Genomic DNA, 14,634 nt, shown 5'->3' on the forward strand with positions numbered 1-14,634 from the left:
TCATCATCCCACAGAGACCGAAAGGATGTGTTACTACTATTGTTAACAAAGATTAATAAGGAATTTAAAAAGTTAAACAGTGGTTAAGGACCAAATCTAAAAAAAACAATGAGAGTTAATGTTGATTTTGGTAATCACTTGCTTATGGTTGATGATACAGTGGCTCCCCTGTTCTAGAAATGGCAAGTTCTATCGCATTGCAAGCTACCATTCAACAGCTTGATTGTATATTCAGTCTGCTTGGTGTACATCACAAATGTACAGATGTGCAGAATTGGAAGAAAAGAGAAGAACATGGAAAGAGAGGCAGCAACAACCAAAGCCCGATCTGCCATCTGGAACTACCTGTCCTGAATGTGGAAGAACTTTCAAAGCCAAGATTGGACTCATAAGCCACTTGAGAGCCCATAAGTAGATCAACAGAACAAAGACCATCATCCTCGAACCTCGAGGGATAGCCACGATGACAGCTTGGTGTAATACAAATAGTGAGGTCTGGTAAGAGTGCTATTTAACAATGAATATTTACGAGGTGCCATTGACCCGAACCATTAATTTTATTTCTCTGTGCAGTGGTGCTACCGCCCTCCTGAAAAATTCCAGCATTTTCTGTTTTTATTTCAGATTTACAGCATCTGCAGCATTTTAGTGTCTCACAACAGCGACGTATCTCCCTTCGGGGGCGGGGAGCAATGACGTCAACTATTTCGAATGCTGTGACGTTGGCCATAAGCCCCGCCCTCGGGGAAGCGGCGCCTGCGCACGCAGCCGCTGCGGTTACTGTGGGACCAGCGGCTGCGCTCCATTCAAACAAGCGGAGCGCGAGCGGCGAGGTGAGAGGGGTGGAAAATGGGCGCAAGGCGCGGTCGTCGGACTTGGGCTTTAATGGCGGGGAGGAAAAGTGAAGGAAGGTTGCTTTAATTGCCCCTCCTGGCCCGCCCCGCGGACGGTGGAGGCCGCTTGTGAGCCCAGGGAGGCACCGGGGCTGTGCGGTTGCCATGGAAGCAGGCGGGCGATGATTTGCAGTGCGGAGTTTGCACAAGAAAGCTTTTCAAAGTCCCCCGCTTAAATACAAAACATGTAGTTTATATTGTTTTTAAATGGGAGAAACTTTTTCTGGAGCCAGTGCGAGCCCTGCATTTTTTCCTCCATAGCTTAGTGGTTGGAAAAATTCAACTCCACTTTTAAAAAGCAGATAAGTTGCAGGGTGATTGGTCTTAAATTATCACACTTGATGCAATTGTAACGAGCTTTGTTAGTTAATTTGATAAAAACCAAGTCCAAGGGCGTGTATTGGATGATCAAGTCACGCTGCGTGTATTTAAGTTTGGTAAAATAAAATAAGTTTTTTTTGGCTCAAATGTTCTTTGTCCAGTTGCAATCTGCGGACAGTTTTACCTTGTAAGACCCCCAGCCACCTTCAGTCATATTAGCTGGTGGGTGTGGACTGTAGTATCCATGTGTGTGTGTATGTAATTTCGTTCCGTCTGTGGGTGGATGCGGGTCTGAATGTTGAGACTGGTGGGTGTTGAATAATGATTTATAGAGTATGTATGAGCTGCAGTTTTAGAAGCGTGCTAGAATTTGTTTTACTTTTTACATAAACCAAGCAGTTGCTATTACAGTTTTTGTGTAATTTCTTCCTTTATTTCAGTATTTCTCTGGTTTATCTGTATGTGTGTTTAGCAATCTGGAGTCTTCAGATGTCCTGTGGCTTTGGGCTGTTTTGTAGGGTATGATCTCAAGCCTGCGAGTGGAATAGGGAGGAGCTGTAGTTACAAGGTTTTCTCTTTGTCTGCACTGTGTGTGCCACACAGCTGCCTGCATCACATAAAAGACTTGTGTTAGATGTGTATCAGAGAAGATTCAGAATCCTACTTGTAATGCCAATTGCTAGGAATCAAAACAGGTAATCTTTTACAACCAGAAAACACAGCTCTTGATAGATTTACTTTCCTGTTGTATAAAACAAAATGTTTCAGGGAATATGTGACAATTGAGTTTTATTAAAATAAAGGGACCAGGGACAGTATTGTCTATACCAAAATAGTGTTTTTAAGGTGGCACGTATATTGTTTTATGAAACTGTTGGATATGGTTCTCGTATGTAATACGCAATGTTATAGTGCTGCATTACAAATTGACTTTAGTGAATATTAGCAATCTACTAGTTACTCTATTTAAAAATATTGAATACTGTTCAAGTATTGCAATAAGACCACCATCAACAACAGTTCAAATGATTTATGCCCGTGCCAAAGAGGAGCACCATGGTGCATTTTTTAAATTGCACCTCTTTTAAATTTTATTTCTGAAATAAACTAAGATTTATTTGAATTATCTATTGTGTTTTTCCTGTGTGTTGGGGATGAATGGTCAGTGATGGCAGAGTTGTTATGAATAATATGATTTGCCTGAAGAGTAGTCAGAGGGGCATGAGTATAAGCTGATGGTATTGATGTTGGATATGATATGTTGGACATTATTTCAATAAATCTTTTAACTGTTTGCTTGTTCAACTAGGTGGAGTAAATGGGGTTTAGTGGCTTTAATGGTAAATGATGTAAATAAGAATTGCATCTTTACCTATAAATTATTTATCTCTCTATATTATCTTGGTTTTTTGTTTAACCCCAAACTACATTTCAAGCCGTATTAATTCATACAAGCCAACATGATTTCTTTCACTGCAGTATTATGTATTGTCTTAACTCTTCACCTGCTTTTACATTTATGCTTGATTATACTTTTGGTGCATGGGACTGATTTGCTAGTAATACCTTTTACTGTTTCCCAATACCTGTGAAAATTTGAAACTTGTCTAAAATTCCACATCCTGCATTATTTCATACTAAATTTTATTCATTTGTTGCCATCTTTTTGCTTTTCTTTTGTAAGTTTCAAATGTTTGTCTCATTTCCAAATTCTTCCAATGTACCTTTGCAACTGTTTCAATCTTTGTGCCCACAAGACTGACTCATTATTCCCTTGTATTTCCTTTTATGTACTAGTGTTATATACTTTGTAGTCAAACTCTACATTTTGACTCATCCATCCCCTGTAAAGATCCCTGCCATGTGACTGGTCTAAATCCTTTCCTGCTTTAAAATGCAGTACAAATATTTCCATTTCTTCCCCAACGCATTAATATTTCAGTAAATTATGCCCCAAGGATAATTAGTGCAACAAATGCCAAGCATTAAGTTTGATTTTCTCTTTTAATATGGATCTGGTCTAAATATTCCCACATGCATTCATCTACCTAGTCATTGCAGACCCAGTTACCCAACAATCCTGAGAAGCCACAACTGGATGTGACCAAATAGACATTGAACATTATTTTCTCGGTATCCACTTGAATTGATTCTTATCTGAGCTTTCCTTTATGGAATACTATTGCTGGAAAGGGGAAATGATGTGTGAAGCATGTTGCGGTGCTGACAATCAAATAATGTGGTAAACAGATTTCTTTGGCAGTACATAAAAATAAAAATTTCAGTGTCTCTGAACAACTGCATTTATTGCTTATGCCTAATTGTTTTGAGAAGGTGGTAAGCCAGTATGTTGACACACTGGATCCTTCTGATGAAAGTACTCCAGTGATGCTATTGGGTAAGAGAGCTCAGGGGTTTAGATTTCATGCTAATTGTGTTGGTTTCAATTAAGGGTTTGATATATTTTACGGGTTTTGATGGTGAAATGTTGATAGTTGCTCAGCAAGGGATTTGCATCTAAAAACAATCATTTTCTCATCCAGGATTCTGAATTTGGAGCAGGAATTTTGTGCAGCTAGAAGGTCAAGTGAGTGGACTTTATAAGACATAGGAGCAGAATTAGGCACGTTAAAATCTGCTCCACCATTCCATCATGGCTAATTTATTATCCCTCTCAACCCTATTCTCCTGTTTTCTCCCTGTAATCTTTGATGCCTTACTAATCAAGAACCTTTCAGCCCCCACTTTAAATATACCCAATGACTTGGCCTCCACAGATTCACCACCCTGTGGCTAAAGAAATTTGTCATCTGTTCTAAAGCAACTTCTGTCTATTCTGAGTCTGTGCCCTCTGTCCCTAGACTCCCCCACTATAGGAAAAATCCTCCCCACACCCATTCTTTCTTGGCTCCTCAATCTTCTATACTCCAGCAAATACATACCAAGTGGCATCAAATTCTCCTCATTCATTAACCCTGTCATTCCCAGGATCATTTATATGACCAAGACAATCACTGTCATAAGTAGCTGAGTCATCTGCTGTGTCTTCTCCAGCAGAGCATCTTCCACTTGTCTCTCTGGGTACACAAAATGTGCTGTTATTTGATCCTTTTCACTGCAATTGCAATAAAGATTGATTTGTCTTAATCAAGTGACTTGGGTAATTGCATCTTTGCATACAGTACCTGCACTGTTTTGTTTCTTTCAGGATTTCAAGCCTGTAGTCTGTGGTGTTGGTTAAATACTCTATGCAGTATAACCCAAGTCATCAATGCGTTGTGAGAGTTGACCGTATGCAGTTCTGTAATGCTGTGATCACGCTTGAACGATTTAAAGTGCATCATCACGTCTAAAAATAGACAGGAATAAAACAACTAATTAAATTGATTCAATTCAGAAGATACAAAAGACGAAGAGAAGCTGAAAAATGCTACTAATCTTCCCAAGGGGCTGAATTGAGCAAACCATCATTGCAGCTCGGGACAGCAGGTTATCTGCACTTCATATCAAAGAAAAGTGGATTTTAAGAATTAAAGAAAAACCTGGAGTGAATTTTGACAAATTCAGTGTTTGAACTACTTATCAAACCTGTGGTGGAGGGACAAACAGGTCATTATTAAACCATCGCCAGGGAAACCGCAGCTGAGCAAATTACGCAGAAAGTGCACAGGAGGCATCCTGAGAATCTTTCATTCAACAAGTAACTTCTGCTTACCATCATTATCTTTGGCCTGTTTTGAATCGGATTTCTTTGATCTTCAATATATACCCTTACCAAAACGTGCACCTTCTTATGTGTTAAATTGCTGCAATGGGGAAGTGCAACAGTAAGCTGAAACCTGAAGTCGTGGAGGAGCTGACTAGGAAGACATACTGTAAGTATTAAAGGCAAATGTGAACATTCTTATTAAAATTGCAATAATTCCTGATTCACGTACTTATGATTTTTTGCTATCATGACATTGACTCTTTGGGTTACTTATTCATTTGTAAGGCTTTTCTCTTGCTGAATTGAAAAAGTATTCCTCCTTTTCCCCCCACACACACAACATACAAATACTGTACTGGAATTTCCATATTGCGTTTGCCAAATCCTTTCAATTTATAAAATTTCACTTTAAATCTTTCTCAGGAACACCTCTTCCGAATACAGTTAAACTCTTATTAATCCAATGTGGTGGTGATGATACACTGCAGATGCTGGAATGTGGAACCAAATGTAAACTGTTGGAACATAGTGAGTTGACTGGCATCTGTGCAGGCAAAGTGGTGATTGACATTTCTAGTTGAGGCCCTGCAACAGGACAGAATTTTCAAGACGATTGGATGTTAATACTACCGCCTTCCTCCCCTCCCTAGACCCTTAATTTTTTTTAAAAGAATTTTATACAGCACAGGCAATTTCCCATTTAATGGATGCATGGAGGATTGCCTTTTTAGTGAAGTCTATATCATGATTTTACATTGTGCAAAACCACTTTGTGAGTGGATTCCAGGGTAGGACTTGTGCAATAAGCGGGTGTTTTAGAACAGAGACCTAGTACTACAAGTACATAGTTCCCTGAAAGCAGCAGGTAGGTGTTGGGACATTAAGTACAGGAGTTAGGTTATCATGTTACTATACAAGATGGTGAGGTTGCACTTGTGTCTGCCAAATTATAGGAAGTACGTCTAAGGTAGAAAGGGTGCAGGGAAGATTAACACAGACACTACTGGGACTGAAGTACTTGAGTTACAGAGAGAGATTGGATAGACAGGCTTTTTCCCGGGGAGGGGGGTGACCTTAGAGCTTTATAAAAATCATGAAGGGCATAGATAGTGAATGGTCACAGTTTTAGGGTAGAGTCTAAAACTAGAGGGCAGAGGTTTAAGATGATAATAAGGTTTTAAAGGAGAAGTAAAATGCAACTCTTTTGCACAATAGGGTGGTGGATATGTGAAACAACCTGTCAGAGGAAGTGGTAGAAGTGGGTACAAGTACAACATTGAAAAGGCACTCAGACAGGTATGTGGAATGGAAAGATTTAGAAGGATATGGGCCAAATAAAGGCAAATGGGACAAGCTCAGGTTAGCAAACTTGGTCAGCACAAACTAGTTGGACCAAAGGGTCTCTGCTATATAATTCTGTGATGAATAGTGTGTTTAGTTTTGGGCAGTGCTTTTAGGAAAAGATGTTAAGGCTTTGGAAAGAGTTCAGAAGCGTCCACTTGATTGATTCTCAGTGTGAAAGTTACATAATTACACAAATAGACTGGGAAGGCTGTGATTGTTGCTAAAAGAAGGAAGGCCCAGGACAAATTTCTAAGAATTGTGTAGTTTGTTTGCTACAGCCGAAGGATTGGGAACCAGAGTTTCAGATTTAAGGCAAACAAAGCACAGGTAGGATGAGGAATATAATTATGAAAAAAAGGTTAACATTTGAAGTACAGCTGAGACAAGCAGAAATAGCCTATTTGGCTCCTCAATTCTGCTGCAGTAATCAGTGATTCTTGACTACAACTCCTCCTTCACATGCCATCCCTTTATCTCTTGAGTCTGACTATCCAAAAACTTATTGGACACTTTAGTCCTTAAATAGTGTGGGAAGTGCAACAAGTTCAGTTTGAAAGTGGTATCTGCGCTGTAATTTTGTGATAATATTGAGCTTTTCATTTCATTAACATCTTAGCTGGAATATTTGAGAGCAGTGATTTGGAAGGCAAACTTGAACAGGCAGAAAGAACTTGATGCTGAAAGATGAGCCCATTTCTGGAAATTGCACAGGAAGCGAAACAATACAGTAATAGTTAAAATTGCACATTTTAAATTTGTGATAAATGTTGTAAATGGGTAGTAGTTTTGGACTAGTACACCAAGACTTCATACTTTAAATTACAGCATGAGAAGTTAAACAACAATAAATTTTAAGTTAAACATCATATAAAAGTAATGAAGCTTGCTGATTATTTTGTCTTGATTCAGTGATATAAGTTTTACCAGTTTTGGTCTGTTTGTTTGGAGAATATTGGAATCGGGTAACCCTCTTTCAGCCAACTAAGCAGTACCTGATGCCGTTCTGCAAGTACCATTGCTAAGTTAGAATGATATACTTGTCTATTGTTTCTGAATTGTAGCAACAATTGCTCAATATTGGCACCACTGGACAAAGCTGCTAGATGAGGCTTACTTGATGCTTTACTTTGGCCTTCTCAATGTACATGTTGCAGACATGCCTGTTTGTAACAGCTTTGCCAGAGATTATTCACCTCTGTCTCCTTTGTAAAGAAAAACTTTTATATAAATTGTAAAGACATTTAGTAATATTCAGTTTGACACAGTTACTATGATAAGTGAAACAAATTTAGTACATGATGACTGTGAGTTTAAATTGCAGCAATATTATGTTGCCACAATTTAACATTATTCCTTAACTCCATGATAATTATGAATTGTGCACCTAAAACTTTGACAAACTTCTGTAGATTTGCGGTGGTTCCATGACAGAATGTTTGGAAACACCAACTATCTTGAATGGAAGAGCATACGAAAAGTAGTGAATACAGCCCAGTCCATCACACTTAAAGCCCTCTCCACCATTGAGCACATCCACATGGGAGTTCTGTCACAGGAAAGCAGCATCCAGCATAAAGGACCTTTACCACCCAGGCCATGCTCTCTTCTCACTCTGCCATCAGGAAGAAGGTTCTGGGAACCTCAGGACCCACACCACCTAGTTCAGGAGCAGCTATTACCCATCAACCATCAGATTTTTGAACCAGAGGGCATAACTTCACTCAGCCTCAGTCACCACATCACTGAATTGTTCCCACAACCTATGAACTCACTTTCAAGGACCCTTCATCTCACATCTTCTATTGCTTATTTATTATTATTTTTTCTTTATGTATTTGCACAGTTTGTTGTCTTTTGCACATTGGATGTGGCAGTCATTCTTTGATTCTGTTGTATTTCTTGTATTTCCTGTGAATGCCTGCAAGGAAATGAATCTCCGTGTTCTATATGGTGACATTTAAGAGTTTTGATAATAAATTTATTTGAACTTTGTTAATGACAGTAAATTTTCAGTCTTGTTTACCGTGATTATTGAAATACAGGAATGTAATAAACTAAGTGAACATGACAACAAAATCAGCAGATGCTGGAAATCAAAGTAATATACAGCAAATGCTGGAGGAATTCAGGGCCAGGCAGCACCTATGGAAAAGAGTAAGCAGTTGACGTTTCTGGACGAGACCCTTCATCAGGACTGGAAAAAGAGATGAGAAGTCAGAGTAAGATGCCGCCTGGCCTGATGAGTTCCTGAAGCGGTTTGTTTGTATTACTGTTACACAGTGCTATTTGCATGTGAGCTACAGGTTGTAAAACCCAATGATTAACTTGCAGCTCTGCTCTCGACTGTTAGAGTTGAGAATGGCTGGGAGCCTAGCAGGTGATAGGATGAGGAGATGCAATAGGGTTCCTTAATCTTCCACAGGGCAGTTCCAGAGATGTAGCTAGCAGAACTGCTGTTTCACAGCTTCAGCAACCTGCAACTTCCACTGTTGTGTCTTGTTTACATGTCCTCCGTGATTCTTTGGGTTTCCTCATTACACAAAAACATTTCAGGGTTGGTAAGTCAAAGAGTTGCTGTAGGGTGGGGAGGAGGATTGTAGACAACAGGAATTCTGCAGTTGCTGGAAATTCAAGCAACACACAAAATTACAGATGGGTAAGAATTCTTGGCCTGAAATGTCGACTGTACCTCTTCCTAGAGATGCTGCCTGGCCTGCTGCGTTCACCAGCAACTTTGATGTGTGTTGCAGGAGGATTGTAGAATTGTTTTGCATAGGACTACTGCTGGATTTGATGAATTGTGTTTCTGTGCTGATTCTGTAAATTACTCATAGCAGTAGTGAAGTCTAGTAAATCACCATGTTACAGAATGGGTGAGATATAGACTGGGCAGAAACAGCATGTGGAATTTTACCTATCCCCATCCTGAGGTTCCCAACACCATATATAACACTTTGATTACTTCAGTCATTGAGATGGTTAAATGCAAGGACAAAATAGAATCAATAGACTTGGAAACATATTGTCTTTGCTGGTGAGGACCATGTTTAGAGTTAGCCAGTGTCTTAACCAAGTTTCAGCACTCATCATTTGGACGTGCTGTCCTATTGCATTTCAAACAGAACAAAATGGATAAAGCTTTCCTAGCCACTTGCTACTCCATTACCTACTCTGATAATACTGAAATCCTGGAAAAGTCTAGCACTACTGCTTTCATACTCTATTAGTGTGCAGTTTAGATTCTCTCAGGACCATTTGGCTCCGGATCCAAAATATAATATAGATCAAAACATGAGTGTGCTGAATACCAGAAGAAAGGTGAATGTTGCAATGCATGAAGTATTTGGAGCCAAATAGTTGGGAGTCCAGTCAGGGAGATATTTGTGACCCAACTATCATTAGCTGTTTCTTTTCCTCAGATGCCCTATTTGCAATCACAATTTCAGGATTGGTACTTTTCACATGAATAGTTCTATCTTCATCTTCCCTAACAATGAATCTGTCCTTGTAAGCTTGGAGCAACAGCTAGTTAATGTTGAGTTTGGATTGAAAACTGCTAGGTAACAATAGTGCTACATGAGTGCCAGCTGATGACCAACTTGGCCATTTCCTTGACTTTGGGCAGCATCGGCATGCTTTGGTTGTCACAAAGTGAATTGGATCAACTGTTTCTATACCATAATTGCAATAACAGACATAGGCTTGGTATTCAAAATAGTAGCTTTTTGTCTTGACACACAAAGCCAAGCTCCAGTCAAAATGCTTAAGCCAGAAATATGGTTTAATATCCATTAACTCATGTTGGAGAAAAGTAACTCCAGTGAAAGGAATATCAGAATTGGGAATTTGTTTTTTGACTGAAATATCATCTATCCCTTTGCCTTCACAGATGCTCTTGACCCACAACTTTTTATTTTTGCTTCAGATTCCATCATTTGCAGTCCTTTGACTGTTCATTATTAACATCATTAGTGTTTCAGCTCCAGATGTTGATGGGGAGACTTAATGGTAAAAAAAAACTATGGGCCTAATTTCAAAGTCCAGTTTCTGATCAAGGACCATTTTCTTTTCACGTTATCTTCGCACTTCATTATAACTCTCAATTCACAATAAAACCCTGGAAAAGTATTTCAGGAGATACTTCTGGGCAAAGACAGATGTAAGTGATGAAATTCACCACTGCCCTTAATGTGCCAGCATGATCTCTGGTTGAAACAGGAAAAGAATATTTAAATATCAAGAACTCAGCACAAAACTGATAGTATGCATGGGTCAAACATGGTAGTCTCAGTACTTCTCTCAATCTTGCTGCTGCATTGTATTACACCTCCAACAAACCTCCCATGAGAATGGAGCTAAGGAGGAGTTGTATCCTGTTTTGGATTTACAGGAAATTAAACCAATCTCATTTCCATCAAAAGTTTTTCAGCATTCTGAATAGAATTGAAGATGTGAAATTGCTTTACGTTATAATGAGATAAAATCATGATGCAGGATGTTAATAGTAGTGCTAACTGCTAGGGCACAGGTTATCAAATTACATTTAATTGTTTGAAAATTTGAGTCCGTAAGGCATCCTGACAATTTTGGCTTCTGTAGATTTGTCTTTTTGCATCAGTTAATATTTTAATAATGCATTCATATTTAATGAGCTACTTCTAGGGTGGGGGCATTCAGTAAAACCTAATTTGTTATGGAATATAACAATGTATTTTCTATATCAGATGATTTAAGCTTCAAAATCACCAAACAATTTTGTCAGAAAAGTTTATGCAGATTAGAGGTTGAAAATAATCAGTCATTAAGCTCTCTGGTAATAGCCATGCCCTTTTATTTTTGAGGTGTTTCTGTATTGCCTTTAGATGCATGAGTTTCTTTGGTTTGAAGAAAACTGTGTAATGTTGAAACTCTTCCATTTGAGTCCTTTTGCTGGGGTACCGTGTGTCTTTTCAGAGACCAGAGACTTCCCCTGTGGATTCTTAATGATAATATTCTCCTGCTCATGTTTGTGTTATGTGGTTTGGAGAATGATGGAACAGTTATGAGTTACAGAAATTGCACGAGGTGGGGGTAGAAGAAAGGGGAATGGGAGATATAAGGAAGCTACCTCACAGTCGTAGTAACTTAGGCATGTTCCTGACCTCCAATACTTTTCAAATACCTGCTGGTTGGTAGATTAATTGACTATGAATTATCCCTACTGTGGCTGAGTGGTAAGAAGATCAAGGGAAAGTGTATGGGAATTGAGAATGATCTGGGAAATGGGATTATGTGATTGGTCTAGTGTAGACGTGATGGGCCTTGCACCCTCTTTTAGACATTGTATAAACAAATGGAAGTAAGAACAAGCAGACTCTGCAAGTCCCCCACTGAATTACTGGGTAGAATACTAGCCATCACACAAGATGGAAAATTGGGAAAGCCTGACAGTTACCATTGATGAGAAGTTTTACTGGACCAACTACTCAGGGTCTCTCGCACTTCACAGGAAAGGTATTTGGTAGTGATTAGATTCTCCCAAGGTAAGAGTCAGGAGTGTAATGGAGCACGCTCCACATATCTATGTGTTAACAATTCCAAGAAATCGCGGAAATTGAACTGCATCTAGAACAAGGCAATTCACTTGACTAAAATCCCATTGCCTCTTAAGTGATTCCCTCCTTGTACAAGTAGCATTCTGCAATTACCGATTTTATTTTTAAAAATGCACTTCACCTTAATGCTTCATGTGGGAGCCTGAAATTCACAACTATGTTATGACAGTTCTTTCAAAGATACTCCATAAAGGGCATCAAGTAGTTAAATACATGTACCAAATCCTCAATATTTGAGTGATAAAGCACAAACTTCCCACATGACAAATATAAAAGCAGGCTTTTTCTTTTACTAATGCCTACTAAATAAATATGACAGATAATGTTATAAAAGCAAAAACACATACCCCAATAACATTAATAAATATATCATGTTTAAGTATGTAAAAGGAAATGATAAAAGATTATATACCATTTCGTAAAACTTAGAAGCAGTGATCATTTGTGAACTCATACGGTATATTTGTCTAAGCAAAGCCCACTTTGAATGGTGCACAGCAGGGAGCAACTTGGCACAAATGTTGTGAAACTTGTATTTATGCAAACAATGATTGGTTCCTGAGTATGAAAGTGTATGTAGAGAAATTTGTTCAAAAAAATATCAAGGTTGGACTTGAGCTCGCCTCACGAGTATGCAGTTCCATTTAAAGCAAAGCAGTAGATAATGGGAACTGAAAGTATTTGAAATGTCAGAATCAGATCAGAATCAGGTTTATTATCACCAGCATGTGATGTGAAATTTGTTTTGTTATTTCTGTGGGTACTATTTCTATGATCCTTATGAAGCTAGAACCCTCTGGTTCTGAGATCTCTTTCTTTATCTCCTAACTGTCTGTGTAAGCCAGTTAATGCATCTCAAATTAATAAAAACTAAATTATTAGCAAGTCTGGCAGCAACTATGGTGAGAGAAACGGCTCTCACTCTCCTTCCCTCCTTTCACATCCCCCCGCCCCTTTAAATGATGGCTGATCTGAACACTAACATTTGTTGTTTGTTTGAGATCTCTAGCTGTTTATAAAATCTGCCATAAACCATGTAATTATGTTGTGGAACAGATGTCATAAAATTGCTTTAAAATTTATTTGATGTGTTGGTGCTTTGCTTCATGTGTTTTGAAAACTGGTTTTATCATAAAATTATCTAATTTGTGTCTGTAGCTCTCATTGTTTTAATAATATTTAAATTAAACACGAGTAACATCTTTAGTTATATTGGTTTGTAACATTAATTTCTGAAGTGAAGTGCATAAAATTGTATTCAGTAACAAATATACAAAAAAAATCATTGAAGTTCAGTGAGATGCAGAACCTCAGTGTGAACCATGGCAATTTCCTTGGGCAATCTAAGTATTTGACAAGGTAGTTTTGAAACAAGCATGATTAGTGTAATTTGCTTTTAATTTTTTTTGATTTTGATCCAATTGTGCTGAAAGCCTAGAGGAATGAGTGCAAATTACAAACTGATTTTTTAAAACAAAATCTACTCGAATTTATGCTTTTTGTTTTGCACTAGTACCTTTAAAACGTTGAACTTCTAGAATTTTTTTTATTAGCTTCCAGTATTTAATAGTTTGCCAGTATATATAAGGACAGAGAAATGTAACAGTAGGAAAAATAAATTTGGATGCTCTATAATTAAATGGAATGATTTCGTTCACAGCAATTTGCTGGCCTGATTTTGGCATAAGTATTATAATACAGAGAAAACTTTTGTGGAAACAGTGCAATGGAGATCTAATAGTAAATCCTGCACTAGCTGCCCTTTATAGCCTTATTGGGGTTGTCATTTGTATTCAAATAAAGGCCTTTTTTCCCCTGCTGTGAACTAACAGTTACACATAAAGCTCTAAAAATACTGAAAATGAATATTTCAATGTCTTTCATATCACAGTTGGGCTTGGTTATGAGTTCTACTCCCATAGGAAAAATATAAATGCGAGAATGCTGTCTATTTTTAGCAGTGATGTGCAGGCCCACCTCTGTGCTCTTCAAATGTCTGTCTAATAGTCAGTATTGGACAAACCATAGTTTTGTGTGTATTTGTATAAGATGTTGAGAGGCATTGATCGTGTGGATAGTCAGAGGCTTTTTTTCCAGGGCTGAAATGGCTAACACGAAAAGGCAGTTTTAAGGTGCTTGGAAGTAGGTACAGAGGAGCTGTCAGGTGTAAGTTTTTTACACAGAGAGTGGTGAGTGTATGGAATAGGCTGCCAGTGACAGTGGTGGAGGCAGATATGATGGGGTCTTTTAAGAGACTTCTGGATAGGTACATGGATCTTAGAAAAATAGAGGGCTATGGGTAACCCTGTGTGGCGCGTGGCCAAGTGGTTTAGGGCGTTGGGCTCACTATCTGAAGGTTGTGGGTTCAAGTCTTGGCCAAGGCAGCGTGTTGTGTCTTTGAGCAAAGCACTTAACCACACACTGCTCCAGTCCACCCAGCAAATGCTGGGCGTTATCCTCATGATAGACTGGCGTCCTATATATCCGGGGTGGGGGGGGGGGGCGGGAGTCTAGTACTCTCAGTCGCTTCACGCCACAAGGCACGGGACAGACTTTAACATGGGTAACCCTAGGTAATTTCTAAAGTAAGTACATGTTGTTCAAGTCTAAACTTGCTAATCTACATACTTATGTTTCCTGTCTGACACTGACTGAAGTCCAATTCATTCCTCAGTTTCACCCTCTGGTATCCATGTTTGCCCTAGTGCTGTTGAAATTCTGATTTAGAATAACTTCCAAATTATCATGGTAACTGATGTTATTCACAGAGCTA

General features: G+C 38.6%; 1 protein-coding gene across 1 annotated transcript in view; it reads left to right on the forward strand.

Annotated features, from left to right (window-relative positions):
• Positions 1-753: 753 nt before the first annotated feature.
• Positions 754-14,634, forward strand: part of LOC134359830 (neuronal calcium sensor 1) — an 80,886-nt gene continuing 67,005 nt past the window's right edge. The window contains exons 1-2 of the mRNA XM_063073549.1: positions 754-833; positions 4,423-5,089. Coding sequence (XP_062929619.1) covers positions 5,026-5,089 — 64 coding nt within the window. The 5' untranslated portion in view covers positions 754-833; positions 4,423-5,025. The remainder of the gene's footprint in view (positions 834-4,422; positions 5,090-14,634) is intronic.

The sequence above is a fragment of the Mobula hypostoma genome, chromosome 21 (assembly GCF_963921235.1).
Source record: "Mobula hypostoma chromosome 21, sMobHyp1.1, whole genome shotgun sequence".
Lineage (NCBI taxonomy): Eukaryota > Metazoa > Chordata > Chondrichthyes > Myliobatiformes > Myliobatidae > Mobula > Mobula hypostoma.